This window comes from Pseudochaenichthys georgianus, chromosome 1 (genome assembly GCF_902827115.2).
Source record: "Pseudochaenichthys georgianus chromosome 1, fPseGeo1.2, whole genome shotgun sequence".
NCBI lineage: Eukaryota > Metazoa > Chordata > Actinopteri > Perciformes > Channichthyidae > Pseudochaenichthys > Pseudochaenichthys georgianus.
This window is the reverse complement of record NC_047503.1, coordinates 40,266,689-40,280,665: the sequence shown is the minus strand read 5'-3', so window position 1 is coordinate 40,280,665 and position 13,977 is coordinate 40,266,689. Positions and strand designations below refer to the sequence as shown.

Below are 13,977 nucleotides of genomic sequence, written 5' to 3'. Positions count from 1 at the left end.
TTCATAATCACTCTACCAGCTTTAAATGTGGCTCATTCATATTTGTATGTAGTGTCTCTACTGTCACATGTCTCCATGCTTTAATGTTCAAAAAGCTCTTTATTTTTCTCATACTGCCTGTGCTGCTGCACCTCTTTTCACCCTCTGTCTGAAACCAGAGCCCAGTCTGCTCTGATGTGATTGGTCAACCGAGATGTCCCGCCCCTTAGCAAATCACCACAATGTGTACAAAAACACATTTATTTTTTTGTCATACTAAATATAATAAAAGATAATGTTATTGTGCAAAATGTAATTGAATTAACACACAGCAGCCGTACCTGAACTAAAAAGTGCTTTCATTTTAATTGGGGGCTTTATTATCAGATTTAATTATGAAACCCACTGAAGGTCAACAAATATGTTACAAAATGTGTTTTTGTTATTTTGTTTGCAACAATTAAGACTCTACCCGTTTCGTGCCTTTCATAGACTTTGCCTATTCCTATGGTTATGAAAAAGTGCTGTTCTTGTGCACTCTTTGACACCGAAATGTTTTCGATGTTTCTCCAGTAAGAATCTGGAGTGTCCTGGATGTTCAGGAGTTATTGTACTGAAGTGGCATTTCCTCTGCTATAGCTTTCGATCGGCATGTGATGAAGGGATTGTTCAAGAACGATTTCCTGAAATCACTTCATTACAACCATTTGGACCGCAGAGCCCCAAGGCTGAAGAGGGGTTTCCATGGTAACGTGTGTGTGTGTGTGTTCCTTCCCTTCCCTAGGAAAATGGCATTGAGGCCATCTACGCGCCTCATCCCTGTCCTGCCTGGACCCTCCCTTGGGACAGTTTACCAGAAGCCATCAACCCCACTGAAGGTAAAGTCAAACCTTTGTCCCGTTTAGCTTCCTCCATTTTCTTTTTGCCCTTCTGCCCTCACACTCTGTGCACTCACACTGTGCTCGATTATTTTCCTTTTTCTAGTTCCTAACCCTTTCCATCTGCATTATAACCTCCTCTCATCATTTTCTCCCTCCTCCATCTCTCAGTCTGTGTGCTTCTACGTTACACCTACTCCCTCTTGCTCTCTCCTTATTACTTTGTGAAAGTCAAAACAAATGCTGCTGATACTGTAAGAGCGAGGAATGTGTATAAATATTTGCATAAAACCTTCCCTTACTACCGTGGCCTGGTGGTTTTTCAGTGGCACCTCAAAAAAGAAAAATAAGAGCCACCGACGCAGAGATTACTGTTGAGCCTCAGCTGGATGTTTTCTCCCCACGAGGCTCCCTAATGAAAAAAAAAAGTGCTTATCTCAAAGTGTTATCCTGCTTATGTCGCGGGGTGAAAAGTGTGAAATAGGTCTGAGACCAAAAAGCCTCGGCACACACAAACATGCACACACTGAATGCACAAACGCCTGATGCGCATGGTGGAACTTGTGCATATGGGTTAGTGATTGCAGTGAGCGCTCTATCTATTAGGCAATGGAGCTCTCTGATTGCTGCCCCGGGGGGCACTGGGGGGGCAGAGGAGAGGAGACTTCTAGATCTCTCTTTATATCTCTTGTATGCATGGTTTTTATTTTATAAGAGTCATTTATGATGCAAAATGGTATGAGTTAAAGCTGAAATATCACATCAGTAATATTGCTTTTTAAGAAAATGTATGGTTTCATACCAGTGGTTTAATGTAACTACATTTACTCAAGTACTGTACTGTACTACTCGAGAGACCTGCATACTTTTCTTTTTATGCTAACTTACTTTTTTAGTAATACAAAAATTGAGATGTATAACTATAGGTTAAACTATTCAGATTAGTATATAAGGTGTGTGGCGCAGTGGTATAGTGTGTTGGCGTTCGTATCGGGGGAGCACAGGTTCAAACCCCACTGCAGTCAGCATGTCGTTGTGTCCCTGAGACACTTCACCCCAAATTGCTCCTGTGGAGATTGTCCAGTACTGAATGTATGTAAGTCTCTTTGGATGAAAGCGTCTAACAAGTGACATGTCATGTAATGTGATATAAAGTAATTCAAATAAACCGCACCTTTACCAACTGAAACATTCAAGCGATGAACACTCATTCATTTCGGAAAATGTTTGTCTTTCTCACATGCCTGCCACGATGGTCCTTCAGAATAGTTTTTTAAACTCTAATCTCACTTTCGCGAAGTTTGCTGGTGACTCTAGAACAGCTGACAATGTATGTGTGTTGATTAAGAGGAAAAGGTGCTTGGTATTTTTATTGTTGTTACTATCAGGAAATGTACAGCCAAATCCAGGTCCACCTAGCAGTATTAGTCAAATAGCTACTCCTGCTGATTTTATATCTAGATCTGGGCTAGGTTTAATTCATTTAAATGTGCGTAGTCTGTTACCTAAATTAGATTTTGTCCGTATTTGGGCGAGTTCGACTGATGCTGATGTCATTGTCTTATCAGAAACATGGCTAGATATACATATACATAAATGGTTACAGTGTATATCGTACTGACCGCCCTAAAAAAGGTGGTGGCGTTGCCATTTATGTGAAAAATAAGTTTTGTCTAACTAATATGGTTTCCAAATCTGTTAGCAAACAGCTAGAATTTTTAGCCGTGAATATTGAGGTAACAAAGGGTCAACAGGTCATGGTGGTGGGCTGCTACAGGGCCCCTTCGGCTGTCAAGGACTCTTTATCGTCATTGGCAAAACTGTTATCACAACTTTCCTACAAGGAAATAGTGCTGCTTGGTGATTTTAATTGGGACTGGTTAACTTCTGTGTCAGAGGATTTTAAAAACCTGTGTACCTCTTTGAATTTTACCCAGATTATAGACAGTCCTACTCGCCCAAGTCCCCAAATAAATCCTCCTTAATTAATCTAATTTTAACAAATGTTCCACATAAATACTCATCTGTGGGAGTATTTGCTAATGTTGTGAGTGACCACTGTGTTGTAGCCACAATTAGGGACACTAAGGTCCAAAAGGTTAAACCTCGCATTATCACAAAGAGAGACAAAAAACACTTTGTGGAGCAGGGTTTTTTACATGATCTGTTTGATTTTGATTGGGGTAGAATCAATTTGTGTGCTGATGTTGAAACCGCATGGTCTTATTTTTATCTTGGTTTTATGAAAATTATAGATAGACATGCACCTCTGCGTAAATTTAGAGTGAAGGGACGAAACAATCCCTGGTTTTCTGCTGAGCTGTCTAGTCTCCTTCATGAGAGAAACAAGGCCTGGGCAAAGGCTAGGAAATCAGGCTCAGAGGTAGAGTGGCTACGTTTTAGGCAGCTAAGAAATAGCTTCACATCTCAAATAAAAAGTGCTAAATCAAAGTACTATTTGTCGGTTACCACAGAAAACCTGAATAATCCTAGGAAATTTTGGAAAGCCATACAATCGATTTCCACTGGTGATATCCCAAATGAGCTACCTCCGTGCCTTACCACAGCATCTGGCCCTGTATCGGACAGGGCTACTATGCTAAATTACTTTAATGAGCATTTTGTGTCTTGTGGCTCTCTGTTTGGCTGTGTGGCTCCTGTGAACGCTCCAATCCTTGACTCTGAACAATGTGGTCTGGAAAACCCTTTCAGTTTTACTCCTTTAACTATTGGTATTGTTCATGAAGCATTATCCAAGTTAGATCCTAGGAAACCGGCTGGCCCGGACAACGTAGAACCTTTCTTTTTAAAGATAGCTGCAGATTGTATTGCTCCACCTCTTACTTCTCTTTTTAACCTCTCCCTCAGCACGAACACAATTCCAAAAGTATGGAAGTCTGCTTATGTCTTGCCTTTACTGAAAGGAGGGGAGGCAACTATTTTAAATAACTATAGGCCAATCTCTAAATTGTCAGTTCTGGCTAAGGTGCTCGAACACCTAGTGAGTGAACAGGTAAAGGAGTTTTTATGTATAAATGACATCCTGTCTAAACATCAGTCAGGATTCAGAAAGAAACACAGCACCATCACTGCGACAATGAAAGTGGTAAATGACATTACTAGTATTTTAGATAATAAGCAGAGTTGTGCAGCTCTGTTTATTGACCTTTCCAAAGCATTTGACACCGTTGATCATCGCATTTTAAAGCAGAGGCTGGCCAGTATAGGCATATCCAGCCTTGCACTGGGGTGGTTTGTGAACTACCTCTCTGAGAGGTCCCAATGTGTTCACTTTGATGGACTGTCTTCTGAATGGTTAAACATTTCTAATGGTGTACCACAAGGTTCTGTTTTAGGACCACTTTTATTCTCCATATATATTAACAGCGTAGGTGATAATGTGGATGAAGCTACTTTACATTTTTATGCGGATGACACTGTGATGTATTGTGCAGGTCCCTCCATTAAAGAGGCTGGTGTTAAATTACAGGCTGTTTTTAACACTATTCAGACTCAGCTCTCTGAACTAAAGCTTCTTTTAAATGTGGATAAAACCAAGTTAATGCTCTTTTCAAAAGCAAAAAAGACACCAGAGCCTGTTTTTAGATATTGTAACTACGCAAGGAACAAAACTTGAAGTTGTTGCCTGTTACAAATACCTTGGTATCTGGCTTGATGATTGTCTCACTTTTAAACTTCATGTCAATAACCTGCTTAAAAAGCTGAGGGTTAGGCTAGGTTTCTTTTTCAGAAACAAGTCCTGTTTCTCGCTTGAGGCCAGGAAAAGGCTAGTCACTGTGACCTTTTTACCTGTGCTGGATTATGGTGATTTGTTGTATATGAATGCACCTGCCAATTACCTGAGCAAATTGGATGCTGCGTATCACAGTGCACACTGTATACCAAGGCAGGTTTACCATCACTCTCTGTACGGAGGCTCAGTCATTGGTACACGTTTATCTATAAAGCTTTGTTGGGTAAACTCCCGTATTATATCTGCTCGCTGATAACACAGAGAGTTACAAGCAGCTATTGTCTGAGGTCACATGATGTAGTCTTGTTAGATGTGCCAAGAGCAAGGACTGTCTCAGGTAAGACAGCTTTTATGTGCGCAGTTCCACTTGCTTGGAACAATCTTCAGCAAGAATTGAAACTGAGCAATCTCATTCCTCTGCATGTTTTTAAAGCTAGGCTAAATGAAATGCTTGCTGATACAATGGGCACTTGTAAATGTCTATAACTATGTATCCTGTAAATATAATGTATAATGTCCTTTATTGTTTTATGTTTCATGTGGAACCTATATGCTGCAGGTCTCCCTTGAAAAAGAGATCTATGATCTCAATGGGACCAATCTGGTTAAATAAAGGTTTGAAATGAAATGAACACATGGATGGAGGGCTGCACGATGTTGAAAAAAACTGACATTGCGATATTTTGTTCCCCTGCGATATATATTGCGTTTTTTTAAACTATATTTAACCGGATGAAGGATTTTAGTCACGGACGTCTGGATCTTAACTGGTTGACTCATCATACCTTAAGTCATGATCTAACATGTCATGATAATGCATGTTGCTTCCCCTCAAATAAGGGGTTCATCTGTGAATGAAGAAGAGAAGAACCTTTTTGAATCCAAAATAGTTCCAGATGGCAGATGTTGCTTTTCTTTTTGGAAGTAAATCTTCATTCTCGCCGGTATTGTCCTCCTGTGCCCCGCTCGTTTTTTTACCGGTGATTTGATGGTCTGCAAACTAGCGGGGCGGGGCCTGCTGTGATCTGATCAAGAATGATTGTGATTGGTGGTTTGCTGTGCATGCAGAGCCTGCATGTCACTCGCTCAAGTGCCCCTGACATGAGAGCCGCGCAAGTTTTCCTTTTGTAGCAAGCAGCAAAACAATTGTAACATGACGTGTTTGAGTTAATTCACCTACTTAATATCGCACGTCCTAAAAAAAAGAAAATTGAAAAGAAAAAAATTAATATAAAAAATTAATAAAATCGCACGTCCCTGCGATGTGAATATCGCGCATGCGCATATCGCGGTTATCGCCATGACACGATATATCGTTCAGCCCTACATGGATGCTTTAATAATGATCATACATACATTTTAATTTATATGATTCTGAAATGGGCCATTCTACATAATGAGCACCTTTACTTTTCGTACTTTAAAGGTGGGGTAGGTAAGTTTGAGAAACCGGCTCGAGATCGCTAGAATTTGAAAATACACAACCGGAGAAAATCTGCCACTTCCTTACAGAGCCCCTCCTCCAACACACATGAACGCGCACATGACCAATGAGGGCACGAGATAAGTTTGTGCCCCGATGGAAGGCTGACAGGCAGGTAGGCCATCCAATTGGTTGTACTTTTTACAGTATTACAGCTTCTACAGATGACATTTTTTAATGGATTTGGTCAAAGCACTTAAGATATTCATTGCTATCGTGATGTTAAGAGCATTCCATGGAATATAACAAAAAGTGTATCTCGAGCCGGTTTCTGAAACTTACCTACCCCACCTTTAAGTACATTTTGATTCTAATACTTTTGTACATTTATTTATATTTGAGTACTGTTTTAAGGACTTTTAGTTTACTGCTACGTCTAAGTAAAAAATCTTAGTAAAAATCTGTATTTCTTCCAACTCTGGTTCATACTAGGGCTGCACGAGTTGGAATACATCACTAATAATTAGCGATTACTTTGACCGATATTGCAGTTGTGTACCCCATATTGGAGGGATGGATCATTTTGTAATCATAGTGAATTTTCTTTTTTCAACCAGTATGGTAGGATTTATTTTTTGAGGATCTGTATCGAACGAATGTTTTCTTAAGTCTGTAGAATATTATTTGTAAGCTGGGGAATCTCAAGAGCACAATACTTAATTTGAACACATATTAAAGCCTTTACACACTAAGTGCGATTTGGATATTTGCATAAATCCATATTCCAATTTTTAAAAACATTTTTGATTAACTGTGCAGTCCTTTTTGAAACAGACACACAGTCTATACTGAATGAATATGTAAGATGTCTGTCTTTCTCATTTTGCAATGCATTCATTTGTTGCTTCTTGTCACTTTCACTTTTCACACTCTCATCCCTTATCCATCCACTTATCAAAGAACAGAGGAAATGGAAATGGCTTCCTCTCTTTCTGGGCTCTTTTGTTTGTGCGAGCAGCATAATAATAATAATATATAATATTTTTATAGCGCCTTTCAGGAAACCCAAGGTCGCTTTACAAGTCGGGTAGGGGGGGGAGTAGGGGAAAAAAGGCAGACAGGTTAAGGGGGTGGGGGGGGGGGGAAGTAGCGGAATTTTTTTTTCTCTGGGTGTGTACTCCCCCTTTATCAATCCAGTATGACCTTGAGTCAAACTGTTGTTTTTTTAAATATATGCTCCAATTGGTGTAAAGTCAGCCATATTAAATCAGTGACACTTAGTTTAAAACAGTTTTTTTTTTTTTTACCAAAGGGATGTCCCGATCACCTTTTTTTGCTCCCGATCCGATTCCGATCATTTGATTTTGACAATCTGCCGATACTGATTTTTCCCGATCCGATCTTTATGCAATTCATTAAGAGAAAAAAAAAAGGTAAAGGCCCTGTCACACTGTCCCGAAATTGACACCCGATGGACACACGATAAAGGAAATGTTCAAATTCGGCTGTGATCGTAGCAACATCGGGCCATTCGTGAGGGCATCTAAGCCATCGTATGACCGCCGGTGGAGTTTCTCAGGCTCCGGCAGCAACTTCGTGAGCGGCAACTTCGTAAGGCACTCGTGAGGGCATCTTGTCAAATCGTGTCATCTTCGTGTTATCATCGGTGCATTCACATTCACTCTGATCGGGGCGAATGCCCGATGGCACCGAGGATAACAAGATGCCCTCACGATGGCCTTACGAAGGGCAAAACTGACACACAAATTCAACACGAAAATGAACCTTTGCAAGGTCCTTCGGCAATTTTTTGGCATGCCAAAGATTTTGCCTCCGCTCACGAAGTTGCTGCCGGAGCCTGAGAAACTCCGCCGGCGGTCATACGAAGGCTTAAGATGCCCTCCCGAACGGCCCGATGTTGCTACAATCACAGCCGAATTTGAACATTTCCTTTATCGTGTGTCCATCGGGTTGTTTTATTGCACAACAAAATCATGTAAATATATTATGGAAATAACCCAATTTGTGTTCTGTGAAACAAAAAAGGATATAATATATTATTTTGAAGGACAGTTGACAGGAAATTGTTGTTGTTATGGAAACAACATTACGGAGAAAACGTAATATTTTCTACATATAAAGACGGATAAAGTAAAGAACAAAGTCTGAAGATATCAGTACAGTATCATAGTACTGTAACATAATTGTTTTTGGTACTTTCATTGCAGTTGTATGTCTTAAATGTAATGTAAATGTTGCCTTCGTGTGTGGTTCGGGGCCATCTTCGTGCGAAATTCACAATTCCATATTCGTGTGTCCATCGGGTGTCAATTTCGGGACAGTGTGACAGGGCCTTTACAGATAACGGCTGGTCATCCAACGCGATGAATTCAGCTACCTTGGCTGTTATTGTGTTGGCCTTTTCACTGTTCTGGGGCAGTTTCCCTTTCCTTTTGAAAGTCTCTGAAAGTGTCGGTTGTTTCAGTGCCGTTACCGGAGTGGCCGCTGTGTACTCGTCGTGTTGTTGTTGGTGTTTGTTTCTGCGTATTAGATTGGACGGTTGAACGTAGCTCTGTTCTTTCCACCACGCGGAACCTCCGCCTTGCAAACATTGCATCTGGCTGTTACACTGCCTTCGCTTTAAATGTTATAATACTTCCAAACTCCTGACATTTTCTCTGTCCCGACTCCCGAGTCACCAGCTGAACGTAGTCTCTCGTTAGCTTACTGCTACTATTAGACACTGCGCCCACTCTGTTGCCAGCTTTGAGAGAAATAAGCAACCAGGTCTGAAAACAAGCCCGAAAGAAGTAACACATACATGATGTGTAATTTTAAACCAAAACTAAGTCCTCAGGATGACTTTAAGACGTCAACATGGTCATTTTTGTTTTGTGACATTAAATAAAATAATAAAAATATTAAAAAAATCCCCGATCCCCGATTTTTTTCTTCCGATCTTTTGAAAATCACGTGATCGGCTCCGATCCCCGATCACGTGATCGGATCGGGACATCTCTAAAAACAATGCTTTTTGTATCATCCTACAATGAGGGAACATCTTGGGCTATGAGTCTCAACAAAGTTACCTGATACCTGGATTCAAAACCTAAATTGTAGTAGTGTATTATAACTTAAAGCTAGCCCTTAAAACCGATAATCAAATTTCAAGTACAAAGCGCTGTATGGAAATCCACACAATGAACAACATAATTATCTTTTGACTGCTTTGTTTGTACTAGCTGTAATTGTCCCCCTCTTTGCAGCCTAGGCATGTGTTTCCGCTGTACAACTTAATCTGTTTCTATGCGAAGAAACCCCGCTGACATCCCAGCAGAAGTGCTCTTGATGGTGTGGGCAGCGTATCTATTCTGAGAGGGAGATAGACTGCATTTGAGCCGTCCCATTTTTGTCAGCACTCTGCATGATAAATGCCTCTGTTTATATCTCCTCCTGCAGTGTGAGGCTCGCAGGTAGCCCTTCTGTTCCAGCGCTGTGTAATTAAAGAGGAACGGAGACAAAAGGCAGACAATTTGTACTGAACCCCAGCGCGTGGGCTTCCCATCCATCTCTCTTCTGCTTACACAAATGGCCGCCCACACGTACTACCGGCCAAAGAATTCTCCTTACCTATGCATAAATATATCCCTATCTGCAAAATGTACAGCATGCCCTCTTCGGAAGCTGTTTTATTTATAGGTAATGTCTTCCAGTATTCATGTGAGTTCATGTAAAGTTTTCTGGTGGTTTTTGTTTCGGCTTTGCACTGTCAAATGAATCGATGATTTTTAGTTTTTCAATCCAGAGCGGTGTTTACAAATGTGAGCCGTTTGAAACCATACCCATGAAGGGTAAAAGAGGCTTTGTTTTTCACCGCCAATATTTATGCCTTTTAACACCTCAAAAATGCCCTTAAAGCTGAAAGTCAGCACTGTAACCTTGTGGTAGTTGTTTAATTTAAAATCCATTATTCTGGAATAAAGCCAAGACTATAAAAACATCTCAGTGTCTTGAAACTTTATGACTTTACAGGAAGTTTCTTTCACATTGTTCATATATATTTGGACAAAACAGATGAAAGATACTCACACTTTATGGAGTGTTAGCTTTATGCTACAGCTAACTCCATTATAATTGGCCTGCAATGGTAGCCAGTACACAGTGACACTCGGGTATGCACAATGTATGAGGAACAAAGAGACGTCTGTGTATCGGAGCTGTTTACATTTTTCCCTTCTTGTGTGGAGAGCGGCTCTGCTAATTGTGATGAGGGCTGTCTGCAGACACGTAAACAGCCGTGTGAATACAGGGCTCTTTGTATAGAGCAGCGTCTTGTCTGCAGCGCTTCACTTAATAGAGGCAGGAGGGAGGGGAGGTATAACGCGGAATGATGGAGTGTGTGTGACAGTGGGAGATTGAGATAGGGGTGAGACAGCCTGAAGAGAGACAAAGGGTTATCAGGAGAAAACAAGGCAAGGGAAGAGAGATGAACGAGACAATCGGGCATCCAAACGGGAGGGCCGCGGCTGTGGGCTCTGCATAGTTGTCGTCGTGCCTGAGACATGCTGCCGTTTGGTCCTCCTGGTTGTTTCGGTACAAGGAGATGGGATGAGTTTCCATGTTTTTGTTTGGGGTTACACGAGTATGACAGGAGTTGGACTGCTGGAGTGAGAAGTGGCTCCATTTGTCTCGTGTCTCCCTGCTGTATCTGCACGAGACATGTCATTGAGAGCTCACAAACTTGGCTTGGATCTTTTAAATATTGTTTCTCTGCAGTTGAACAAGTTGACAATTGGACAGTACATTGGTGTTATTTGTAGATATCTAATGTTGTGGTTCTCCCATATGGGTTTTTCTCTGGTAGATGTGGATATTTAGAGAGAGAAATTGACATATGATGCCCTTTCTGTTTTCTTCTTTACATGCGACTTGTTGAAAGATGCAACATCTCCCAAGTGCTAATGTTGGCTTGTACAGTTTAAGTGTCAATAGGTTTTTACAGCACCCTTAGGCAAAATGAAAAGGTGCTTTTTTTACTCTGATGTTTCAGCTGAGCTGGACACTTCTCAGACTTCTTCCTGCGTCATCATCTTTTAAGTAATTTAACTCAATAGAAATGTGAGCCACACAAGAAGTCCTGGCCCCCACTTCTCCGTGCTTTGCTTATTTCCCCCGCTGTGCGCAGGTCTAATGAAGAGTTATACATCTGCCATGTTAAGCTTACTTATTGCTTTGGGATTTACATAACCTGTCTGTAACGGTACGTCCACACAGCAGCTTCAGAAGAAACTTCCAACGCTTCTCTGTCCATTGACTTTGAATGGGGATGACGTCACTTTGCCTCGCTTTTCGGCGAACTGCATTGTGGGGGAGCGAAGCGAAAATTTCCAGGATCTCCATGATTCAAAAGTTGAGCAATGTTCAACTTTTGAAGCTGAGCTGGAAGCGTCAGCCAATCAAACACGTTTATGCAAATCTGACAGTAGAAGCGCTAGCCAATCAAACCGCGTGTAAGCAGGGAGAACCAGACCGCAGTTCATTTCCTCATATTCCAAACGAGAAATTACGGTAGCAAATCAGCCGGTTCTTTACGACCAGAACTATTAACGGGATACAAACCGGAGGAACCAGGCATGGAGGGAGGTGGCAGAGACAGTGGGTGAAACTGGTAGGTTTTCGCCTGTTTGGGGAGTTTATATATATATATATATATATATATATATATATATATATATATTGCTCGCATAAAATCCCCGGGGTTTTTTGCTTTGTATGTCGGGGGCGGGAGATTCATGTGATTGGTTGTTGGTCGCATTGCTTGCAAAAAATCCCCAAGCTGTCAGACACGCCCAGCTCCAAGATTTTCAAGATTTTTGAAAAGCTACTGTGTGGACGTACCGTGAGATGCATCAAAGGTGGAACTTCAAATATATGTTTGTGTAGCTGATTATTTCTCTTTTTATTTCTCTGACTTTGATTTAAAGACGTTCAATGTGCTCTGATACTGTCTGTAACGTCAGTGATTTGCCCTCTGGCATATTATTTCACTCTTATTGATCTTAGATGAAGATAATTAGCTGGATTTGGTTTCTAGCCAAGATTTATGATTTTCCCTTTACGTTTTCCTAATTTTCTTAGACTGAATATTTAAAGAGTGCCCTTAGGATACAGTTCAGTCTCTCTCTGCTGCACTTTACTCCAGTGCATTATCATTAACGGTAACTCACTGAGAATTGTTTCTTTAAGAGTATAAGGACATGGCATCTTTCACATTTCAATGCTGTCTGATGATCCGGTTCACATGGTGTTTTGTCTGACTACAATCAGTGCAAGGTGTTATTAAGTTATTATCACAGCAGTTTCAACAAGAGATCCTTAGGCTAACCGTGTACATATGTTTTTATTTAAATATATTATTCTGGACTCTAGGAGGAGTTCCACTTATGCTCATTTTCAGGTTCATTTTTGTATGTTGTTCCTTAAAGGTAGGGTAGGTAATTCACTTCAGAAACAACAATGAATAAATTAAATGCTTTGACGATAAATATATTTAAAATATTTCATCTGTGGAAGCCAGGGCGCTGTAAAAAGCACGACCAACTATCTGCCTCGGCCCGCGGCAGATAACTGGATGGCCTACCTGCCTGTCAGCCTTCCATCGGGGCACAAACTTATCTCGTGCCCTCATTGGTCATGTGCGCGTTTGTGTGTGTTGGAGGAGGGGCTCTGTGAGGAAGTCTGAAGGAAGGGGCAGATTTTTTCCGGTTGCGTACTTTCAAATTCTAGCGCACTCAAGCTGGTTTCTCCATTCTTACCTACCCTACCTTTAATGAGACATGTTTCCATGCTTTAATGTTCAAGTGTGTGGGAGAGAAACTCTCTGGAGGGAACTTTTATTTACATGCACAAAAACCTATTAAGCCATAGAGCAAAGGGAAAAACTCAGAAACAATCGTAGGGCCTCTTTAAAATTCACATTCAGCGACAGTCTGCTGGCCATAATCCCTAAATTGAAAACCACTGGCCTGGTCAGATTTGTAAACCGCTCTAATCAATATCTTTGTTTTAACAATGGATCACATGGTAATGTGATCTGCAGCTTCCCCTCAGCTCTGGGGAGCTTTTTAGCTGATGGAAATAGTGGAGATGGTGAAATAGTGGCTTAAGATGATTCCCTCAGAGGAGTTGGTGGTTGGACATTAAAATGAAGTTTAAAGAAGAGGGAATATAGGAATTATTATTTGCTAGGTAGCCAGCAAACATGACCTTAAATTAATGATAATGTTGTTTTGTCTCTGCTGGGCTATTGTTGGCCGACACGTTCATCCTTTTATCTGTATTCCAGCCCTCACCTGAACTTTCATTAGTGATTGAATGATTAGATTTGATTGTATCTTTTTTAAATCCAAGGTGAACCTCTCTTACGATACAATAGACCACAGTCATCATTAATTACAATGGATTTATCCTCTTACTGAGCGGAAGCATTCATAATTCAATAGCAAATCTTACAGAGTGTCATTTTAAATCCCATTCCAGGAAAAAGTAGATATGTTGATTGAACTCATCTGAACAGAAATTAATATCCCTGTTTTATCCGTGGAGCTTATGCCCAACACTTCACTAATCCAACTGAAATGGAGTGTATTGGGCTGTTTTTTCCCTGTCAGGCTGAATGGATCTCTGCTGAGAGGAACACAGCGGGCTTAGTCACATATCGCTTTAACGGCTGGCCTGCATATTACCCATAGATATTACCACATCAGCTTAGTGAAGAGATAATGTTGACTGATTCTCTCCATTTCCCTTCTCTGTTCTTCCATTGCATTAGTGTTTTGGGGGGTTTGTGAGTTCAAAACAAGTGACGAGGGCAAAGTCGAGGCAAGATCATTTAAATTAAAAAGCCTGTCTGCCTGTCAGATCCTTGTCAAAGGGTGCTTGCC

General features: G+C 40.9%; 1 protein-coding gene across 1 annotated transcript in view; it reads left to right on the top strand.

Annotated features, from left to right (window-relative positions):
• Window positions 1-13,977, top strand: part of gstcd (glutathione S-transferase, C-terminal domain containing) — a 67,639-nt gene that overhangs the window by 8,220 nt on the left and 45,442 nt on the right. Inside the window, exon 5 of the mRNA XM_034087219.2 lies at window positions 764-857. Within this exon, the coding sequence (XP_033943110.1) occupies window positions 764-857 (94 nt within the window). The remainder of the gene's footprint in view (window positions 1-763; window positions 858-13,977) is intronic.